The sequence below is a fragment of the Canis lupus genome, chromosome 19 (genome assembly GCF_011100685.1).
Source record: "Canis lupus familiaris isolate Mischka breed German Shepherd chromosome 19, alternate assembly UU_Cfam_GSD_1.0, whole genome shotgun sequence".
Lineage (NCBI taxonomy): Eukaryota > Metazoa > Chordata > Mammalia > Carnivora > Canidae > Canis > Canis lupus.
The window spans coordinates 38,595,563-38,619,851 of record NC_049240.1 but is presented as its reverse complement, the minus strand read 5'-3'; the positions used below and the strand labels follow the sequence as shown (position 1 = coordinate 38,619,851).

General features: G+C 44.5%; 1 protein-coding gene across 7 annotated transcripts in view; it reads right to left on the bottom strand.

Annotated features, from left to right (window-relative positions):
- MGAT5 (alpha-1,6-mannosylglycoprotein 6-beta-N-acetylglucosaminyltransferase) overlaps positions 1–24,289 on the bottom strand; it is a 338,877-nt gene that overhangs the window by 191,235 nt on the left and 123,353 nt on the right. For all 7 annotated transcript variants that reach the window (XM_038565049.1, XM_038565050.1, XM_038565053.1 and 4 more), the window contains one exon: positions 9,136–9,300. In XM_038565049.1, coding sequence (XP_038420977.1) covers positions 9,136–9,300 — 165 coding nt within the window. The remainder of the gene's footprint in view (positions 1–9,135; positions 9,301–24,289) is intronic.

Genomic DNA, 24,289 nt, shown 5'->3' with positions numbered 1-24,289 from the left:
CTGCCCAGAACTGTGGGGCGGCTCAGCCACTCTTGGCCACACATCTAACTGGATGCCCCTTTGCTTCCTTTTTAAACTCAGCCAACAATTTCAGATCACCTTCACAATACAGGCTGCTTTCTCTTTTCTTTTTCTGAGACACACCAAGAAGGCAAAAAACATCAACAAAACCTAACAACTGATTTTCATTTAGGTTGCCTAATTTTAGCAGCTATGGATCTGCAAAGTCAAAAGCAGAGCTTAAAAGGAAATCCATCAAAATCCCCACAAGCATTCATACCTAAGAAACTGTTTTAACCACCCAGAGATAGACACAGCCCCCTGCTCCCATTGAAACAACTTTAATTCTACAATTTTTTCTGAATTTTTAAATCTCAGGCTCCAGACTGCCTTTTTGAGACATGTGTCAATAAAAACAGGTAAAGGATGGAATGGTAAAGACAAGGGAGTATCCGTGGGAAAGCATATGCTATGCTGTGGCTGTGGAATGTCTAATGAATCAATACCATATGCAGACTGATAGTACAACTGTATACATGTACCCGATTTAGCCAAATTAAGAGCAAGTGGGATCTGTTGCCTTCTGATTAAAACGAGACTATTTCAGCCTGTCCTATCTCCAATCCACTGAAGAGCCCCATATAGAGGAATTTTCACCAACAAAAGCAAAGTGCACGGCCAATCCCATAGTACAGGTTCCTAAGAGCTCCTGTCCTTCACCAACCTCAAGTGGCTGGGGAAAACAGCATTCCTCACTGGGATACATACTCTGACTTACTGAAATGAAAAAAAGCCATGTACTTCTTGAAGGTTGAGTACTAAGTCTAAAGGATTAGTGGGTTCCCACTTTTCTGCAAGGACTACTCATTGATAGTCATCTCTACTATAGCTCGTTAGAAGTGTTTAAATCCTACTTACATAACCAGCCACCAAGAGTTACAAAATAAAGTCTTGTTATGTAGCCCTAGTTTTCTTAAAAGTGTAGCAAAGCAAGGCAATTCCCCCCTTGAACAAGATAACAGTCAACGGCAATGCAACTTTCCAGGTGCATTGGGGGATTCCAAAAGTATTCACTTAATTGTCAAAGCAGGCCAGTGGCAGACACACTGATCTAGAACTGACCACGTGGCCATCACTGTCACGATACAAGTTTTAGGACGGCAGCTGACCTGGTTCATGTCCCGGAGAGGAAGAAGTACATTCACTTGGACTCCTACTGAGATCCTGCTATTTGCCAGGCTCTCACTTAGGTACTGGGTTCAAAAGAAAAATGCAGGATATTTTGCCCATGCCTTCAAAGAGCTTAGAGCTTGGCTGTGGAGACAGATAAAGTATGGGAAGGTCCAAGGATGTACATAATAACAGTTGTGAAAACACAAAGCAAGGGCACCAGAAACTCCTGAGGCTGGAGGGGATCTCAGGAAGGCTTTTTATGGGAGCCAGTGCTTCAGAGGAGTCTTGGAAAAGCTGATAAAGAAGAACCAGGAAAGCAGAAGGGCATTCCAGGCCGAGGACAGAAACAGGTAAATGTATAACAGCATAAATAAATAGCAGGGTGTAGGCGAGGCAAGCTCCCCGCAGGGCTGTGCCACATTCAGCCATAACAGCAGCATTTCGAATGGGAGAAGGAAGGTTAGCATTCTGGAAGCTTCGTCCTCTGAACCACCAAGGAAAGAAAAGTTTGAGTCAGGCTTAGGACAATTATGATGAGATTGGGTGTGTTCGGGGTGGTATGGCTGCAGACGGTTTAGGACAATTCTGGAAATCCAAACCAATAATGTGACGTGGGTCTCTGGTAGTCATACCTATTTTATCTGCTGCCTGGGCTCTCTTTAAGGACTTTTCCCCCCACCGTGAAACCCTGGGGTGACCTGCATGACCCAATCAAGATGTCATCGAGTACTGTGACTAGATCATGGATAGGCATATACAGCAAGCCAAGATGATCTGAACCACACCCCTTCAAGAATGTTGCCAGCAACCTAGACCCCCCAGTGACCATTTCAACCACCACCCTGAGAAGATGGCCTTAGAATGAAGCCAAATCAGAAGGCAGGGCAGCTCAGCATCATCTCTGGAAGTAGTCAACTGCATGGGCCCCCAACTCCCTTTCCATTTAAGATTTTTTTTGCCTCTTTTTAAAGAGATTATTGACAACACATGGGTATCCTGCTAAGCCTTTAAGTACCGACAAAAAAGGTCCATTTGGGAACTGTAAATTTAAAGCACTCAAATGAACTAACACATACAAAATTATTTTCTAATCTATACAACATTACACAAATATTAGTTATTTGTGATATTCTAATAACTAGTTACTGCAATTTCCATTCTTACATCAACAAAATAAAAGCTACATCGATGTGGCTTGTAAACTGTAATTAACACTCATTTAGTGCTAACTTTGTACCAGGCATATGTCTGAGGTGGTTTACTTAATCCCCATCAACAACTACCAAGAAAATGGGCACTACTATTATTTCCCCAATTGTACAAATGAGTAAAGAGGGCCATAGAAAAGTTAAGAAAGATGCCCATGGTCACAGAGGCATTAAAGTGGTGGAGCTGGGATCTGAACTAGGACAGCCTGGCTCCAAACCACTGCCTTCCACGAAGCCTTTCAAGTCCTGAGCACTAGAACCAATGTTCCAACTTCCTTTAAACTGATCTTCCTTAAACAAATGGCTTGCAGTAAAGCAACCCACATTAACACATGGCTACTGTCCTCACAAGATCCTGTCTTTGTGGGCTTGTTTCCTCAATAAAGGCATCACTTGGTCATGATGACAGCACCCCCCCCACCCCCCGCCTTGTTCTCTCCTGTCGTCCACCAGTGTCCTGACATCACCTCCACCTGACTCAGGTCTCTAATCCCCCTTCCCTTGGGCATCATGCACATGCCTCCTTTCAAGCCTTCTCCCACCTACTCCACTAAACTCTCTCACCTGGCTTCCCCCTTTAAAGCACCCCACTTCCACTTGGCCACTAATTCTTCTCCAAAAACTCAGGTCTCGTCTCATTGTCCTCCTGCTTTATTTAAAGTCCCCTCAGTTGTCACTGCTTCCATAACCAATACAAACTTCTGAGTTTTACTCTTCACAGACTCCCTCAACCTACCTTGTTCAGGATCATCTCCTTTTCTACTGCTCCAAATATGCTACGTAAGTTGTTTCACGCTGTAAAGTGGATCTTGGGGGACCTGTCTTGTTTTTCTTACCTTATTTAATTTACTCTCTCATGTCTTGATAATTATATACTCTGAGAAAAATTAATAAAATAGAATTTCCTCTAACCCATTCCTGTAATTTAAATCTACTCTCTCAGACTACTTTGCCATCATTATTCTGAATTAGCGGCTCTTTCATGAAAAGAAATAATTACCTTCTATAGAAGCAGGAGTAAAATGCATGTTGCCAAAAATTTACTGGAGTGGGTCCAGGAAAGGAGTTTCTTAAAGGTCAGGATCCCAAGAGCCTTCCGGGAGTTTATAAAAATCTCTTTCTTGGAGGTCTCAAAGATCAGTTGCAAAGCTAAAAGTGGTTGGGGCTGAGGACTTGCCAACAGCCTTGCAAGGAAGAGAGATTTTTTTTTTAAAGATTTTATTTATTTATTTATGAGAGAAAGAGAGAGAGAGAGAGAGAGAGAGAGAGGCAGAGACACAGGCAGAAGGAGAAGCAGGCTCCATGCAGGGAGCCTGATGTGGGACTCGATCCCCGGACTCCAGGACCACACCCTAGGCCAAAGGCAGGTGCTAAACTGCTGAGCCACCCAGGGATCCCGAGAGAAGGATATTTTATGTGTTGGCTGGCCCATCAGCTGAGCACAACATCCTAGCATCTTTCTGCACTGGTCTTAAGTGAAACACCAGATTCCAATACTACCTTGTAGATCAGGGCTCCTCAACCACCGTACAATTGATACTTTTAAAAAATGTTTATTTATTCATGAAAAACACATAGTGAGAGGCAGAGACATAGGCAACGGGAGAAGCAGGCTTCTGTGGGGAGCCTGATGTGGCACTCAATCCCAGAACCCTGGGATCACAACCTGAGCCAAAGGCAGACATGTGACCACTGGGCCACCCAGGTGCCCCTACAATTGACATTTTAGGCTAGAGAGTTTGCTATTGTGGGGGCTAGCCTATGCACCACAGATTGTTTGGCAGCATCCTTGGCCTCTTTCTACTAGATTCCAATAGTACCTCCTAGATGTCAACCAGAAATGTCTCCAGACATCGCTAAGCATGGCCAGGGGGGTGGAGGGGTTTGCAAAATTGCCAGCAGTTGAGCATCAGTGCTATAAATATCCATGCTCATAAGGTTAGCATCACTTCTCTCGAACTATAGTTCTCTTTCTCTTCCTCCTCCTGCCCTCCTTTCTCCTTCTTCATGACAAAAATCAAAACACCCTGACCACACAAAATGAAAACCACACCAGCAATGACATACATTTTTCTAGGAAGATACCAAAAGAATTATCTCTGACAAGCAGCCAAGTATTTAGTGCTGTCCTTATAAAGAATGAAACTGGAAACGACATGTACATGTAGATATACATGTAGATGTAGAAACAACTGTGTTTCTCACTCATGTTAATAAGAAAGCACCCAGCCCTCTCCTGTCTGCCCAGCCATCTGGAGTGCCACACACCGGCCATTACCTGATCCCCAAAAAGCCACCTGTGGAGCTGGGCAGGGGGTTGAGGCACTTTAGGTGCTACTCCAACACAACTGGTAACATGGGGACCCAAGTGAGAAAACAACACAGATGCAAGTTAATTTCAAGGTTCATTAGCAGCACAAAAGGGGGAAAATTGCACTTCCAAATGCAAGTCCTGAAACTCAGCAGGGACATTTTTCATTTTCAGTTTTTAAATGGTAGAATAATAATTATGGTTCTTTTTATTGAGAACAGCATCCAAGCTCAAATACATTGCACGTCACCTGCAGACACTGTGATACTACACATACTACACAGTGTGTGATTACTGACATTTGTGAAATGTAGGCCTGGCTAAAGTTTGGTTTAGACTCACTATTGGACATCAGCCTTAATGTTATCATCAAGTTGTGCCTTATAGCTAACCCTCAATGCTGGTGACTTATTCAGCTGATGTGAATGACAACTAGTTCTTTAAAGCATAAGTAAATAAATGCAGAGGTACACACGCACTCATGCCCCCCCCCCCCCCGCCCCAACTGATCGAAAGAGTGCCCATTCCCTAAAATACTACCATCTAGAGTTGTAACCATCACATTCTATGAAGACTCCACAGCATGGAAGCATTTGTGGGAAGCTCAGACATGACAGATTAAAAAAGCAAAACAAAACAAAAACAAAACTCTACTTCATAGGTGGTGTTTGCTAAGGTTTGAGTAAAGGAAATGAGATGCCAAGCCCCACTTCCATGCAAATCCCATAAGCAGAAATGGAAAAGAGGAACCAAAAGGAGACATTCCTTTTAGCAATGAAACCACATGCTGTCCCCTCCAGCACAATCCAATCCCAGGGGGCGTTTATTGTGTACTTTCAACAGGTAGGCTTTGGACAAGGCACTAAGGACAAAACAAAGATCAAGTGGACACTGTCAGGCCTCAAAAGGCAAGCACTTTCATTATCACAATTTTTTTTTTTTTTTTTTTTTTTTTTTACCTTTCCTCTATGTTGCACACGGCAAAGAACAACAGATCCAATGCTATTCACTCTGCTTCATAATTTAAGATCATAAAAGTAGAGAAAAGCAGAATCGGTCTTTCCAAAAACAAATGCCTCATTCTGAAAGTGTGTAATTTTGGTAAAGATTCAAGTTCTTTCAAGGAGTAGAAACTGATTTACTATGTGACTGGTTGAAGGGTGGGGATATTTTAAAATCTAGATTTTTGTTTCTTCGATTCATTTTCGTCTTCCAGAAGTTAAACCAAGCTCAAGAACGCAGTTCGAGCTAATTCTTGATTTCAATGGAGTTCATTTCCAGCGAGATTTCTCTAGGGGAACGTTGCTTTCACAGAATAAAAAAGCCCAAGAGTGATAAATTTAGAAAGAAAAGCCATTTTGGATACAAGGTACAGAAAATACAGCTAAACAGAGGAAGGGCACACGCATACACACGTATACAGAGCTATGCCTAAAAAGAAAATAAATTTAGGGAACCCTTCTTCAACTGCTATGGGTACCTAATTTAGAAGCAGTTTAGAGCCAACCAGAAGATATATCAGCAAGCAATAAGACACAACAGTAAGCAATCAGAAACATCAGCGAGCAATAAGACACCAGAGTAAGCAGTAAAGACACACCAGGGAGAACATTTCTGAGCAATTACCACATGTCTTAATGCAAAAAGAAAGAGAGAAAAACTTCACTCAGGATTGGAACCCTCTTAAAAAAAAATTGGAACCCTCTAAAAATGAACGCTCTCCAGGCTCCAGAGCAGGGGTCTGGGGACAATATGGCCATGGATTGGAGAGAGGGCAACAAAAGCAATAAATGGCTTTTTCCTGAACAAGTGTACAAACTTACATTTTATCCTTCTCTTTGGCACCCTAATCTACAGACAGGGCAAACAGTTTAGAAATAGGTTGTTCAACTGACAAAATATAAAGCCCTCCTCCCCACTCCCTCATGTCTACATCCACTGTGGCCATTAAGGCCTAAGGGAGGACTGCCCGTGCACACAGAGGGACAAGCTTGTTTTTACACAGGCTGGCCATAAAAACAGACCCTTAAGATACAGAGAACTTCCTTAGTAGACAGGTTATTAAATATCCCAGGAAACTGTCAGCTCTCTAGGAGCCTCTAAGAAAATGGCAGCATATTTTTCTAAAGTTGCCCTTTTGTGATGATTTACAAACGAGAGCCAGGAAGATGGAGCCAACACTCACAACCTCTTCTCTTAATGGTGCTGGGTCTTAAGCTGAGCTCAGAGGATTCCTACACTAAAGGTATCCCCCCTCCAAACACTTCAACTCCATAAAACCTGTGAAACCAGTAATGCAATCATAGACGTTGAGAAGACGGAGTAAAATCATGTGCCTCCAAGGATCACAAACAGTGACCGGTATTTCCTGGATAGTTGCTGGATGTTAGTTTCCTCCTCTTCCTGCCAATTATTTCCTGAGTCACAATCCACTTCTAATCTGTGTCTCTTTCATGAGGACCCTATGCCTCAATACTACCTACTTTCAAAATGTAACTTCCTATGAGAAGCCTCATAGCTACCTCCCCTTACATGGCCACCTTTTATGGGATTTTATGCATATATGCTATCTTCTTAATTGGCCATTAAAAATCTCAGAGTGTAGCATATACAAAAGATGCAAAGGAGTGACAATGAGGTTAATTACTAAAGGCACAACTCTAAATTGGCTCCCTTCTTCCTCCTGCCCACCCCCACAAAACACACAAAATCCTAAAGGTCCTTTAAATACTAGTAAAAACAGAGTACCAGTGGCACATGGAAAGGAGACCCATCAGACCCAACAACTTAGAAATCGTGCTCAAGAGGGGTTAATGGAGTAAGCTAACTAACTCAATACATGGAGTTAGGATCCCGCTTGAAAGAAGGAGCCACCGACTCCCTCCCAATTCACTCCTGAAGTTCTATCCACTGTTCTGAACCCAGGTACCTGAAGCCCAGGCAGTGTGAGTCTCCCTGTGAGCCTAGCACACAAACAGGACAGAGTCAGCAAGATCCCTTCTCAGGGTAGAGAATGACAACTGACTTATTTACATGGGCCGTATACAACAGAGGCCGTGGGAAGCAGTGAAGGTAAAGGCAGACAGAGCACCCCACTCCACCTCTGGAAACAGGAAAACGCAGAACTGCCAGGAAATCAGATAGGACCTTTTCAGTAGCGTTTCCTACTGGGGACGGGGGTGGAGGAGTGGAGGTTGGAGAGGCATGGGTTCCATTTATTAATAAGCAGCTCAACACAGTGGGAGGTTTTCTTGTCTAATTACAGAAGCTGTTGAAAACTGCAGGGAAGATAGGATTTATGGCCCAGATGACACTGCCTCTGTGTTGTAATTAAAAGTTATTTTTAATACTTTTCTTGGGTTGGACACTTTGGATTATTAGAAATATATTTTGTGATTTAACACTTGCTAAAGGCCAAAGAACATAACAGAAAGGTAATACAACAAGCTTGCATAATGTGAAACAATTAAATGTTTTGACACTAGGAGGTAGGAAAGGAGAAGAATCTCTCCTGCTAAAGTCCGTACATTTCTATAATGCAAGTCAGAGGTAGAGAGAAACCAAAAAGTACACTAAATTAGATTTTCAAAGTATCCGAAAGCAACCCAGCCCCTTATTTTATCCATTCGCTAGAGTTTGGATACCACCACCAGAAATGCAGACAACTCATCTACAACCGTTCACCCAAAGCACCTTATCCTAATCCTCGGGCTCTGCTTTGTCATCCTAATAAGAACAAGTCCTGGCTAAATACAGAGACCCAGAGGCTAACCCCAGGACAGTGCGATGGGGGTATCCGACACAAGCCATAGGCAATACACACTGTACGTGATTTGAGCTTTTTCTTTAATCTATTCTTCTTCTCTCATCCAAGAGTCTAGTTTTAAGAAGGGACTAGACTAAATCCACCCCAGGGAGAAACGGAGGTTGGTGTCCATGAGTGGGCAGCAGAATCAGCCCAAGATTGGGTGGGGTCCATTTATTTCATCAGTGCCATTTCCAGAATTTGCATCTCCCCATATACACACAGGAGGCATTTTCTGCAATCGTGGCTCTTCTTTAACAAAGGGAAGGAGAGAATCTATTATATGGAACAGATTTTTTGAAACTGACAAAAATGAGGAGAAAGGACCTCCAACTGGCATGAGCTTCCCAGATAACCTCTCTATTTCACTTATCCATGCTATGAATCTTCTCATTAAAAGTGAATTCCAGGAGCTCATTATGTGAAATATGTCACAGAAGCCACCAGGATTACGAATCATGATGAAACTTTAAAAGTCTTTTAACATGTTAATCAAAAACAAATTCAAAATCAGCTTTAGAGGGGCCGTACCAAGTTTATGACATTGATACCAGGAAGAACCACTGTGCTCCTTTATTCTCTTCCTGGTTCAAAGCAGAGTCTGACTCCAAGTCAGGACACACAAGTGCCGTTCTTACCTGCCACATTAATTTTCTCAAGTGCTACCAAGCTGGGAACAGCCGTAGTGGAGTTGGTCGAGTTTGTCCCTGTGCCATTGACAACAAGATTGTCCACTTTTGACTCTAACTTGCCAATGCGCTGCAAGATGTTATCCAACAGCACAGCAAGAGTTTTCTTCAGATCTGTAAAAGAAAATGCAGATAGTTGAAAAATTCTTTGGCCTCTGTATGTTTGTCTGCTGCATGCGTGCGCTTGCTCTCTTTCTCTCGCTCTCCCTCCTCCTCCTCTCTGTCTCTCTCGGACATGGAGAACAGAAAGTAGCACAGTCAAGAAGTACTATCTGAAGACATGTCCTAACAAACCCTATCTTATAGATGACAGAGACCATCTTCAAGTGGTCAAGACAGTACAAAACAAATCGGTCTTTTCTATGATGTGAGTTTGGCAGTAGGTGACATAAAATTATTCCCAGCCACTAGGCTGATCGAGAAAACCCAGTATTCCTTAGCATTCAGTCAAAGCACTCTGTTAAATTCCTCCTTCCTACAGCATAGTAGTCTGACCTAGAGAATGACAACCCCAAAGTGCAGAAAGGCCTTGAAGTAGCTTCTGGATCAAGTTCCTTGTCATTGGGACACCTGGGTGGCTCAGTGGTTGAGCATCTGCCTTTGGCTCAGGTTGTGATCTTGGGTTCCTGGGATCAAGTCCCCGCATCAGGATCCCGGCAGGGAGCTTGCTTGTCCCTCTGCCTATGTCTCTGCCTCTCTCTCTCTCTCTCTCATGAACAAATAAACAAAATCTTTGAAAAGAAAGTTGTTATTTTTAGCGCTATATCCTCCAGTACATCCCAATTTTTTCCTGTTTTTATTTCTGTTAGTTACTTATGATAATACTTAATAAAAACTCCAGTTCCCAATTCCAGGCATGTTGGATAACTCAGAAGTAACTATAAGGAGATTTAGAAAGATACTTAAATTAAGACCAGATTGATTCATTCATTCATTCATTCATTCATTCATTCAAGAAATATTTACTAAACAACTACTGTGTGCCAGGCACTGTCCTAGATGCTGGGGATATTCTCTCATGGTGCTTACATTTAAGAGTTGATTCCCTTTTGTACACGTGTGACTGTGGGTTAAATGCTACACTTCTCTCAGACAAAATTATAGACATTTTACCCTCATATATACATAAGCATTTACTAAGTTTGTACACAAGGTATTCCACACACACAAGAAGATTAAGCTTCTCTCTTCTGGAAACGCATAATCAAAAGAAGATACATTGATTTGCACATGTGAGGAAGGCAGAAAGACAACAGGCTGGCCACCCATGTGAATAGAATCCAGCCTCATTAATGAGCTGGGAGTGGTTCAGGGGAAAAGTGCATAGGTGTGGGTAGCAGGATATGGAAAGTCCTGAACTGAGACAAATGCAAAATTGCCACTTTCCCTCCTACTGGGAACAGGGCAAACCTGCTTTGAGTAGGTGATCTCATCTTGCCAGGAAAAAGCACACACCAGATCAGTTCACCAACCCCAAGACACAGCCAACCAACCTTGACCCTCAGCCGTAAGGCACTCAGGCTAGGCTGTCTGTACTATGTTGTCAAGTGGAGAGGAAAGCCATTAAAACAGAGACAGAGTGTGGGATTAACATGCAAGTCTGTAGTGTGGCTTACAAATGGGAGGCATGGTTGGAGCAGACCAAACATTACAAGCAGAACCAAACCCACACCTTTCTCCTGAAAGTCTGGTGAGTTCTGAGCTTGGCATAAGCACAACCTCCCCACTACTCTCCCCAAACTGAACATCAGACTTTCTCACAATGTTAGCCTCTGTAGCAGTCCATTCATTCATTCTAACAAATACCTGACCGGGGCTATTTTTTGGTCTTCAGAGGGTCTTTTGCCCACAGGTGGGAAGCAGCTGGCCACAACATTATGGCAACAGAGCTCAAAATAGCATTATAACAGAGAAGGGCAGAAAGAAACTATTGTTTCCTGGATGCCTACTATATGCCACATAGGAATCTAAGAAACCCCACGTTATCTTAATCTCCTCTGCGAGGCTGGTGAGGTACATGACTTCATTTTATATAGATGAGAACACGGAGGTTCCCGGACATGAAGTTATGTGCTCATGGCTATAGAGATAATTAACTGGAATGGGGACTTGAGTCAGGTTGGCTTAATTCCCTGATGCCTCAATGGACCAGCCAGAAGTCGAGAGCCAGGGTAGATAGAAAAAGAATTCAAGTGTGAAATTCAGTGTCTCTCATTCACAACATTGTGGTGAAGGGCCCAGACTCTGGAGCCAAAGTTTCTAGGTTTACGTCCTTATTGTTCACGCCTATTTCCTTATCTTTAAAAAAAGTGATAAGAATAAGTAAACCTAGGGATATCTGGGTGGCTCAGTGGTTGAGCATCTACCTTTGGCTCAGGTCATGATCCTGGAGTACTGGGATCAAATTCCACACTGGGATCCTTGCATGGAGCCTGCTTCTCCCTCTGCTTGTGTCTCTGCCTCTCTGTGTCTCTCAGGAATAAATAAATAAAATCTTAAAAAAAAAAAAAAGGATAAGCTTACCTCTTTGGGTTGTTACGTGGACTGACTTCATGAGTTAATATTTATAAAATGTTTGGAATACCACTTGGTGCATAGTAAGCCCTATACAACTTCCTGCTACATATAAAAGTAAAAAAATAAAACTGTCCTCTGGAAAACGCTCTCATCCTTTCTCAAGAAATCTCTTCCCAAGTGATGAAGGAGTTTATCACTTTATCGAAAGGGTCATGAGCTTGCTCTCCTCTAGGGGCTGCAGTGCCATGGTTAGCGTGACTCACCCTCTACCCCTGGCACATCCTTAACTGGTGTATGCAGGAGCCACCAGCTTTGCTCATATAATGAATCAAAAGCATCAACTGCTTCTCCAGAAACCTGAAGATTGCCAGAGACCAGCCATGCAGACAGGGGCAGTGGTACCACTGGGAGGTGACTGCAGTGTTAAAAAACCAAACTCCTCTAGCCTTTTTGCCTGGAGGCTCTATAACCAGTCAAACAGCCCACAAGTAAAAATGGCATTTAACTATTACCAGCGATTGAGATTAGCCATACACAGAAGCCCTTCATTAGGGTTTCTTAGCTTTAACACTATTGACGCTTTGGGCCAGAAAATTCTTTGCTGCTGAGGGATGTCCTAGGCATTAAAGGTGTTTGGCAGCATCCCTGGCCTCGAGCACTGAATGACAGTAGCATTCCCTCCATGTGACAACCAAAACACCTCCAGATGTTGCCAATGTCCCAATTTGAGAACCACTGAGTTAGGCATATTCTCTCAATCCTTTCTTCCTCACCGCCCCTTTGTATAGGAGGAGTGTGAGGACAGTCACTGAATTTGCATTATGTATGACTTCCATTTGCTAAGGCACCACTACAAATACAATGTGAAGTCCAATGAAGGAATCGGCCCTCCTCCCTACAGGAGCTGACAGCGGCCCATTCCATGCCAATGGTCCCTCAAGGGCTGCTAACCTTCTGCAACTTTTTGTCTTTTTGTTAAAAGGCAAGAGGACTACTGAACAGAGCCCCCCCCAACCCGTGGTTATTGGTGATAGTCACTGGTGGAGCACACCCTACAGAGAACATAAAACTGCCACATCAACATTAAGATTATATAAACAAATAGAAAGATATTATATTCCGTGCTCATGAACTGGAAGAATTTTATTAAAATGTCTATACTACCCAAATCAATCTACAGTTTTAATGTAATCACTATCAAATACCAACAATATTTTTCACAGAACTAGAATAATCCTAAAATTTGTATGGAACCGCAAAAGACCTTGAGTAACCAAACCAATCTTTAGAAAGAAGACCAAAGCTGAAGGTATTATAATTCCAGATTTCAGGATATGTTACAAAGCTATAGTAATCAAAACAGTATGGTATAGGCACAGAAACAGGCACATAGATCAATCAACCAGAATACAGAGTCCAGAAATAAACCCACAATTGTATGGTCAATTAATCTATGACAAAGGAGGCAAGAGTATTCAATGGGAAAAAGGATCTTCAACAAATAATGTTGGGAAAACTGGACAGTTACATGTAAAAGAGTGAAAGTGGACTACTTTCTTATACCAGACACAAAAATAAACTTAAAATGGATTAAAGACCTAAATGTTAGATGTGAATCATAAGAACCATAGAAAAGAGCACAGGTATTAATTTCTCTGACATGGACCATAATAACATTTTTCTAGATAGCTCCTGAAACAAGGAAAACAAAGGCAAAAATAAACTATTGGGACTACATCAAAATAAAAAGCCTGTGCACAGTGAAGGAAACAATAGACAAAACAAAAAGATGACCTACTGAATGGAAAAAGATATTTGCAAATGATATATCCAATAGGAGGTTCATATCCACAACATATAAGGAACTTCTACAACTCAATACAAAAAAAAAAACAAAAAAACCCACAAATAATTCAATTAAAAAATGGGCAGGAGACATCAACAGGCATTTCTCCAGAGAAAACATCCAGATTGCCACCAGACACATGAAAAGATGGTCAACCTCACTCATCATCAGGGAAATGCAAATCAAAACTACCATGAGACATCATCACCTCACACATGTCAGAATGGCTAAAATCACCAACACAAGAAACCACAAGGGTTGGTGAGGATGTGGAGGAAAAGGAACCTTCATGTACTGTTGGTGGGAATGCAAACTGGTGAAGCCACTGTGGAGAACACTATAGAGGTTCCTCAAAAAATTAAAAATAGAAATATAGTAATGATCCAGTATACCACTAATATGACTAACTGGGCATTTACTCTAAGAATAGGAAAACACTCATTCAAAAAGATATATGCACCTCTCTCTTTATTGTAGCATAATTTATAAGAGCCAAATTATGGAAGTAATCTAAGTGCTCATTAATAGACAAATGACTAAGAAAAATGTGTGTACACAAAGGAATATCCTATAGCTGTAAAAAAGGATAAAATCATGCCATTTGAGACAACATGGATGGAGCTAGAGAGTACTATGCTAAGTGAACTACATCAGACTGAAAAAGACAAATGCCTTATTAAAAAACAGCAGAATCAGACCATACATAAAATGAACACCTGCCATACAGAAGGGAGTGCGGGATGGGCAAAATAGGTGAAGAGGAGTGGGACACACAGGCTCAGTTATGAACAGAATAAATCACAGGAATACATGGCACAGCATAAAGAATACAGTCATCATTATGGTAATAGCGATGTAATGGGAGAGATGGTAATTACACTAGTGATGAACACAGCATAATGTATGAACTCGTCAAATTGCTAAGTCACACACATGAAACTAATGTAATATCGGGTGTCAACTCTATTAAAAGAATGTCAAAAAACAAGAAGGCATTCTTTTTCAATTCCTAAAATATAGTCACCAATACGGGTGACCTACTATCTCTTGTTGATCACACCTATTAGAGAGTGACCTCTGTGACTATGACGTGGTACACATCAAAGGGAAGTCATGATGATAAGGTTGCTGACGTGACCACACCTACTAGAGAATGACCTCTGTGACTATAGGACATGGTACATCAAAGGGAAGTCATGATGATAAGGATGCTGACGTTCACTATCACAGCTACTACTCCGTACCACTGCCACCACTGCTGCCACTGACTGAGTTCTATGCACCAGCTGCTGTCCTCAGTATTCTCATGGATTACCTCATGTGGTCCTGCCAAGACAATATGAGGACTATATTATAGTTACCACCTCCATTTAATAAATTATAAACCACAACACTGAGAAGTGAAGAAATTTGCCCCGGATGATTGCAGATCAAGGATTCGATCTCAGTCAGGTTCCAGACCCAATGGCTCTTACCTACCATACCATACTGCCTCTTAAGAACCACTATGGACCTGCCAGCCAGCAAGCGTCTCAGACCTGCTGCTTCTGAACACACTTATCAGGGATTAACCTCTGGGCTTTTGCCATGTGTTTTTGTTAAATCCTATCCCAACCATCCTCATGACCCACTGATGCCACTGTTCTGTGATCAACTCCAACACTAAAAATAATGAAGAGTCTGCATTTCCATATCTTCTGCCACAAAATGAAAATGGAATATAAAGCAATCAAGAACTCTGGACTCTCTAGGCACCTTACCTGGATAGGCATGTTTTCTCTCCCAGGGTGAAAGAAAAGTTCATTTTCAACAAGCAGCTGTTTGAGTCACTATTTCAAAACAGTTCGACAGAATATAATAAAACACACAAGGGCAAAAATGATGTCAAGCCCATCTTTGTGTCTTTACAAACTGGCACATCACAGCACTTGGTTACGTGTGTGTTACGTAAGTGAACAAATGAATGAATGAACCACCAAATAAATGGACTACAGTCTTCTCACCAATCAGGCTGAAGAAATTATACCTTTCTAGGTGATGAAACTATTTCTCACCTTTGCATTGTACAGTTAAACCTGCAAAACTGTATTTTATTACAATTTTAAATACCAGAACATTTTTGTGTTTTAGTCTTAATGATAATCCATTTATCCAATAAGACTGTACACTCAAAGATAATTTCTACAGAGCTTAATAAAGAAATTAGGGCAGAAATATTCCTCCAAATTCTAGTGTAACATTTTTATATTTATCATTGTGTTTTACAGTTATTATAGCAGTAAAATGTGTCCTCAGCAGGATTACAATTTTCAATTACTAACAGGCTTTTAAAATTTTGTTTGTGCTTCAAAGCCTTAACTATAAAAATTTAATCCCAACATTACTACCACAATTCTGTATTCCTAAAACTTACTGTACATGATAAAGATGAGATCAAAGCAATTGAAAACATTTATACTGTTCTTCTGGGGAAAGTTCACTTTGCTTTCTATCATGCTAGAGGTGCTTTGATCAGGGGCGAGATCGACAAAAATCTCAGAACAGGTGCCTTGACAGCTTCTGTAAATTTTCATTTCCAGAAAGCACGACTCCAGGGGGGTGAGGAGGGGCTGGAAGAGGCTGCCATATTCTGGAGCAGGAGAGCAGAGGAGATTTTACTGCCAGCTAGATGAGCCTCTAGAGCTGGAGCCCAAGGAGATGGGATTTCAGGAGAAACAGGGTCCTGCTGATATAAAAAGTCCGAGAGTCTATAAACCTGTTGGTTAAAACTGTGAGACAGGGCAGCAAACCCCGAATGGCCAGATTACACAGGCAATCAGTATTTGAGGAATGATCAAAAAAGGGGGTGCCTGGGGCTAATGCGAGCCCGCTCTGTTCCCCTGGGACATGCTTTCAAAGCAGTGGTTACCCAGCCGGCTGTCCTCCAGGCCACCTGCACCTGGCTCTGTCCTCAAGGCACTCCGTCGGAATCTATAGGACCCATGAGTCAAAGGCTCTGGGCACAACCACGATGGGCTATGTTTAAGGTGTGGCCGGCATGATTTGCTGGCACAGAACCAACTGTGCAATGAGCAAGGACTTACACCTGAACTGCAAAAATTATTTGCATCTGGGCTTGCTCCTACTCCAAGTCCCTCTTCACCACGGCTGCCCCAAGCGACAGAGCGCCAATAAAGGACGGCTTCACCCGCTGCTCGGTGGAAACCAGCAAAGACAGGGCGCTAATGAGAAAGGAAAGTGCTAATGAAAAAAGAATTAGCCCCAACCTCTCATTTCCAAAGACTGCCAGAATGTCAAGTTTCATCAGTTATATATTTTTAATTTCAAAGTGACCTTCCCACAGAAAGACAATACAGTTAGAGTAATAAGCAAAATCCAGTCCATTCATTATGTACAAGGACACTGTAGTGTTATTTATTATAGATAGGAACTGGACACTACCCAAATGCCCAACAAAAAGATTAAATTACACGTGCCCATCCATTCATAAGATAGAATAAATCACTAGATTGGAACTCGGGGAGGGCAGAGCAGGTGTCTTGTCATCTCTGTTGATCATCACTGGCTGCTAATATCAGGAGTTCACTGATTATTTATCCAATGGATGAGAAAAAAAAAGTGTATGACCATTAGAAATATCTAATTGCATGAGGAATTATAAAAAAAAAAGAGTCTAAAAAGCTGCATATGAAATATTCCATTTTTAAAAAAATGAGCATATGTGCATGTATCTGCATTTTAAAAAAGGCCTGGAGGGAAATCAAAATTTATCTGGGTTTGAGAGTAAGGAGTATTTTACTTTTTATTCTTCTTTATTTCTAAGAGTACAAAAATGGGCGTAGCATCATCCTGGCCCTTGTGCCTTTTACTGACAGCACCTTCTCTCTTGTGCTCAATAGTTTGGAAATGGTGACTCAGACAGCTGCTTCCGTTGAAAATGAACTTCTTTCTCTCACGTTAGCAGAGAAAACGAGCCTACCCAGGTCAAGCAATGCGAGAGTCCAAGGTTTTTCACTGCCTTACAGTCTATATGCTCTCAATTTTATATATATTACTTAAATGCTATTTGGAAATGCATCCTGGGCAGTGAATTCCACCCTCACAAAGATACTGGCCCCAAGTACCTGATGTCAGGTAAGAAGACACCCCCCGCCCCCAAACATCTCAGTGATAGGCCCTCACCAACTTCTTGCATTTGCATCCCTAAAGCCACCTAAAGTCACAATTGTGTTCTTCCCCCTGCAGCTGTCACAGGCAGGATACTGAATAACCACCTCAGAGAGAAAGGGCAGCTCAGATGCTCAGTATTACTGACTATTGTTCTCTCCTGGGTCAGGCTGCAAGGGCAGACTTCAGCTTTGACTCCGATGTGTTCCAGAGATGAATGTTATTCCTGAGGTGCTACAGAGGCTGTCGCTAGTATTTCAAGGCATTTTCTAGGCAGCAGAATGTGAGGTTAAAAAATCACATCTTGGCCTGTTGATGACATCCAGTGTGTTATGGAATCTGTAAATATCCAGAATGGAGCTCTTGGGCTGTTCTCTCGATTTTCCTGACACTCGGCCAGCTGCGTGGAATCAGAGTCCAGCATTTTAGTCCTTTTTACAGAACAGAAATGGATTCAGGCTCTGAGAGGTCTAGCCCATCGTCACGCAGGGTCCTGACCTAATTCTGGGCCCACATCCCCCGCACCACCACCCTCTGAGAAAAGGCAGCCCCCGCACACTACCCCTTCTCTCTTACCACCTATACCAGAAACAGTGCCCTCCAACAGTGCCCGTCTTCAGAGAGAAAGTGAGCTCACCAAACCCAGCTCAGCTCCCAGCCCACAAAGGAAAGCCTTCTCTTTTGAACAGGGCGGTGACAATCACATCTCCTGTTTCTAAAATGCCAAAGTCACTCTGTGGAGCTAACATACTTTTACAAAGGGACCCAGGGAAGAGCCAAACAGCATGTCCCTGGAGCCGAGGGCAGCAGTTCTCAACCCAGGCCAGTGTGGGGCCTTGCACCGGTGTTGCCAGGCCCAGGGAATTCCTGTGGACAAGCCTCACCTGTCCTTATCTAGGGGGACAGAGGCAAGCCTGCCTGCCTCCCTCTGGAGGAGAATTTCCTTCCTCTCAAGTCTTATCCCCTGTGAAGGACAGCTACATAATAAACATTCCTGAAGCCCTGTGTCCAAACGTATAAACAACATCCACTTTACATAAACAGTTTTGGTTCGGTGGTAACAGATGCAGGTGCATGTAGGCCAAGGCTGGTGATAACTCACAATAATGAATGTATTTCACTGATGTAGGTGCCTAAATAACCTCTGTAACATGTAATCCTTACAACCAGCCTATGAGGTGAATGATATTATTTTATCCTCTATTTTATAAAAGAGGAAGCAGGCTTTTAAAACTTCAGTTACCTGCCCAAGGTCACAGACCCAGCAAGGAACCCCACAGCTACATATAGACTCTCTAACGACCTTCCAGAATAAACGCTTGTTCCTGTGTCAGAATCATGAGCACAACAGCTACTTGGAGCCAGCCACCTGGACACACAGCCCATGGACAATCTCTTCTGGCTTCTCGTCTCACTAAAAACATTACTTACAAACTAGCCCCAGCTGGAACTGTCCCACACAGATAGCGTCAGGGCGAAGTGGCTGCTGCCGATCACTCCTTGCTCCTACTAAGTGCCAGGCAGGCGCTGAGCCCTGGGGTACAGTGGGGAACGAGAGACAAAAATCCCTGCTCTTGGGGCGCCTGGGTGGCTCAGTTGATTAAGCATCTGCCCTGGGCTCAGGTCATGATCCCAGGGTCCTGGGATTGAGCCCCACTTCTCCCTCTCTCTCTGCTGCTCCCCCTGCTTGTGCTCTCTCTCTCTCTCTGTCAAATAAATAAATAAAATCTTTTTTTTTTTTAAATCCCTGCTCTTTGGGGGCTCCAAGGGGGAAAGAGATGATGAACATATCCAATAAATATGTAATAAAAGGTGGTTTAAGTGCCGTGAACAGAGGTGATTTAAGTGTTGTAAGACTGAGAATGAAATCGTGAGAGAATGGAAGGAGAGGAGGAGCGAGCTATGGGGAGAGGATGCATGCAGGTGGGAGGAAGAGCAGAGGCAGAGACTGGGGCAGGGAAAGTGTCAGCCACCACCCAACAGCTGGTCCCAGAGGACAGCTGGGGTACCCAGACAGATGTGGGAAGGTCCACGGCTCTCGAAGGTGGCCACACTGGCATGCGCTCTGCCCAGGCCGTTCTGACAAGCCCCCAGGTGAGGCGAGCAACCCCACTTCAGGTTCCAGGACACCCTGAGCCCAAGAGCCACACCCCCTCATGCACATTCTCTCCTCAAGCCAGGACTTGAAGCAGCAACAAGGCAGGAAAGGACAGGCCTTGCTGACAAAGAAGAAGCTCCAATCCCTCCCAGGGACACACACTCTGTTCTCCCATCTACAGAGCCCCCGAGGCCCTCCTCAGACGTGCAGCCAGGCCTCACTGGGCGTGCTTGGGACTGGGCCTGACTGTGCAGGGGGGGGTTGATGGGGAAGGGGAAGGGGGAGGCACGGGGGAGGGGCGGCGGCACCACCACCACACATCCCTGGAAAAGTCCCAAGCCCAGAGAGGCCTGTTTTCGGTTCCAAACTTTCTAAAGCAGACAGTCCTTTCCTTAATCACACCAGCCGCATCCCTGTAGAGGAGCCATGGCCTCCTCACACACCAAACAGCCCAGCAACTTTTTTTTTCCCCCTCTACTGGTGTCACTCCAAAACAGTGTGTTTCCCTCAAGGGCAGAGAATTGCTGCTTTGGCAGTGCTGGTTTTCCACATCACCCCAGCCCTCCAAGAAAACAATACCCTGACCATATTTGTAGGAACAGAGGCAAAAAAAGAAGAAAGCAAATAAATGAATTTAAAAAAAAAAAAAAAAAAAAACATTCACGGGCTTTTTGTTTTTTTTAAATCTCCAACCTAAGATTTTTTTTGGCTTCTCTTTCGTAGCAGGGATGGGATGAAACATGCGTACAAGCCCGTCTAACTCTCTAGACGTTACCTAGGTCTGCCACACAGAGCACGGGCCACCTTTTATAAGCTACGTCAGGCCACCAGACCACATCACGGTGGGGGTCTCCCTTCGGCTAATAAGCAGAACCCTAAATGATGTCAAGGCCTTAGAAATGGGCATCCTCAGGCCAACGAGGACCACCTGAAGCCCGACGGTTACTGCTCCTCTGCCCCTTGACCAGCAACCAAACATCCTAGCCTTCTTCTCCAGGGCCTACTGTACGCAAGCCTTGCCTCCTTAAGGAAATGGAGGAACTCCCTTCCTCTTAACCTCTGTTCCTCGGCCCAAGGGTTAACAGGAGATGTGAGGGCAGGGCCAAGGTCCCCAGACAGGGGCAGTCCAGGCTCACTCACACAACATCCATCCTCCTACTCCTCTCTCCACCTTCCATCACACTGAGATCCAGAGCCCAACGGCCACTGTATGCACTGCCCACCTTCTGCACTGCTCCTTGCCCACATTGTTGAGCCACAGCAACCTCTGTTCTGCCCCTAGTATGCACATGCAGGCCTTGGGCACAGGCCCTGCCTTCCACCTGGCATGCTCGGCCTCAACCGCCCTCTTCCCACCCTACCCGGCAGCTCCTCAATGTCACTGGGGCTAAGAGACACCTCCTTAGACAGGCTTTCCTTCGACCTCACTCCAAGCAACTCGTTATGCACTTTTTTTTTTTTTTTTAAACATCACACATCCTGACATCATTTTTCTTCCTGGGATTTATTACTCTCTGATGCTGTCTTGTTTATTATTTCTCCCTCCCAAAATGAACAGAGCCTCCATGAGAGCAGGGACCTGGTTTGTCTTTTTCTAGCTGGATGCACGAAGCCCAGACAGCACTGCCCCATACCTGCAGGGCACACAGACATTTCCCACAGTGCCAGGCTGGAGGGATAATAGCCCATGAAGCGGACAGTTGAGGTTCAAGAAGTCGAGGGAACCAGGACACAGGCGATAAGGCGGGGTAGGAGGTCAGGAGGGAAAACAGGATATGGGAGGGGGAAGGGGGGTAGCAGAAAAGCTGAAGACTTCCAGCTGCTTCAGCTTGAGCCCGGTCCCAGCATCCAGAGCAGCCAACAGGCAAGAAAGGTCACGGTTAATAAGGTGTGGACGGGCCACAAAGGGAGGCGGCCTCTCAACTGCCCAGAGAGCACAAGCAGACGAGGGCCAGGGCTGTAGATAAGAGGTAATCACTGGGCTTCAGAATCTGGGTCAGGCCATGAGAGACAGAGATCAATTCACCTCAGAAACAAGAACGCCATTGAGCCGGGTGAGTGACAGCATTCGTGACACGACGCCCGCGAAGTCGCCGACAGGCAGGGCCCGGCCGTGCAGGCCTGGGAGACGGCGGAGGCCTGGCTCCCCGCAAGCCTCTGCGCGGTGTCAGAGGAGCACCCCAACGCCCTCCACACCCCACCAGGGAATCCTCCGGCTGCCCCACACAGGCTGCCCGGGACATCTTCAGGCACCGCTTCTCAATTACCAAATCCCAAAAGAAGTTCAGAAGTCTCTGCGCAGATCAACGGAACCAGGACGGGGAGGAGCTGCTGCTTGAAAGTTCTCCTGTTGTTCGAGGACTAGTCAAACCAGTACCACCTGACACGCAGCACCTCGCTCACACCGCACAATCCCGTGGTGGGTGGTGCGGCGGGAACTGATATGCACCCCAACAGCCGTGTGTCACCCCTGGGGCCCGGGCCAGGCAGCCTGAATGCGGCAAGGCCGCACTGGCTGCTCTAAAGGCCAGGCTCCTCAGTGCTCGTCTCTTGACCTGCCACTGAGAAGCAGCATTTCCAGAGGACAGAGAAACACAACACCTGGAGGTGCAGCTTACACAAAGATGTCTTAGGGTGGACTCAAATGCAGGGGGCAGCCCAGGTGGCTCAGCGGTTTAGCGCCTCCTTCAGCCCAGGGCCTGATCCTGGAGACCTGGGATCGAGTCCCACATCAGGCTCCCTGCATGGAGCCTGCTTCTCCCTCTGCCTGTGTCTCTGTCTCTCTCATGAATAAATAAATAAAGTCTTTAAAAAAAAAAAAGTGGATTCAAATGCAGAGCTGATACCATGCAAAATCCCACAGAAAGAGCGCCCTACGGAGAGAGCAGGGATTGGCAAACGTTTTTGGTGAAGGACCAGACAGTAAACATTTTAGGCTTGACAAGTCCCTGTGGCAACGACTCAGCTCTTGCTGTTGTGGCACAAAAACAGCCGCAGACAACAGAGGGGCACCGACGGTTCCAAACACTTTATCGATGATAACAACAGGAGGCTCCGGCCCAAGGCGAGCTTGCTGCCCAGGCATTAGACCATGGGAGTCCTGCAAAACTGTTGAGTCAAGGAGGGATGTGACCTGATCCATGAGTATTTTAGACGGAATTTTTTTTTTTAAGATTTTATTTATTCATGAGAGACACACAGAAAGGAAGAGACAGAGGCAGAGGGAGAAGCAGGCTCCCTGCAGGGAGCCTGATGTGGGACTCGATTCCAGGACCCCGGGATCATGCCCTGAGTTCAACCACTGAGCCACCCAGGGCCCCTATTTTAGACTGAATTATGGGGACTTCTGAAAGATGGTGTCAGCATATTTTAGATGTCCTCTAAAATCCTGGTTTTAGCATGTTTCTCTGCTATTACAGTTGTTATAAACAACTGGAAGTGGTTTTGTTTCAATCAACGTTTATTTATACAAACTGACAGAGGTCTAAATTTGACCCACAGGTCACAGTTCGCTGAACCCTTCTGCTCTAGGACCTCAAGCCAGGGATTCTTTAAAAATCAGTAAAAATCTGGGCAGCCTGGGTGGCTCAATGGTTTAGCACCGCCTTCAGCCCAGGGCCTGATCCTGGAGACCCGGGATTGAATCCCACATCGGGCTCCCCGCGTGGGGCCTGCTTCTCCCTCTGCCTGTGACTCTGTCTCTCTCTCTGTGTCTCTCATGAATAAATAAAATCTTTAAAAAAAAATCGGTAAAAATCTGAAGTCAGGTACTATGATTCTTCAAATGCCTGCCCCCAGCTACAGAAGACATGCATGCATCATACTAAGAGCCTCTGATTATGCCAATATGTGGATGAGAGAAAGAAGATTTTTTTTTCTTTCTTTGATCTAATAATGGGACTGACTCAGAGAAGACACAAATACCAGCCATACAGGATCAGCTCTTTACTATCTTAGGGCAAGCATCTAGGCAGTGCTCTGTACATGGGCTGCATCTGTGGCAGAAAAAAAGATTGCAAACCAATGTCTCAGGCATCCTCATCCCCTCTGTGCCAGCCCAGATAAACCACTGAATATCCTGTGGTCTTTGCATCTCCTGATGTCAACCAACAGAGCAGCCTGGCTGCTGACATGCCTGCAACTGGTACTGATGGACTCCAGGGGAAGCATGCAATGTCAGAACAGCTCTCCAGCTTCCCATGACTGGCCCTGGACCACATCATCTCACTCGATCCCAGTTGCTGATGCCCAGAACCAAGAAATGGAGAAGGCCAGGCTGTCAAATTTTAAGTAACAAAAACTAGCTATCTGCTTGAGAATGTCTCTAAGAAGATGCTGTATTTGCTGTCTCACTCTTAGCTCAACAGTCCTCCAAGGTGGGGAGGGAGGCATGTCTGGACATATTTTTGATGGTCACCACTAGGGTGGTGCCACTGGCATCTAGTGGGTACAGACACCAGAGATACTGCTCAACA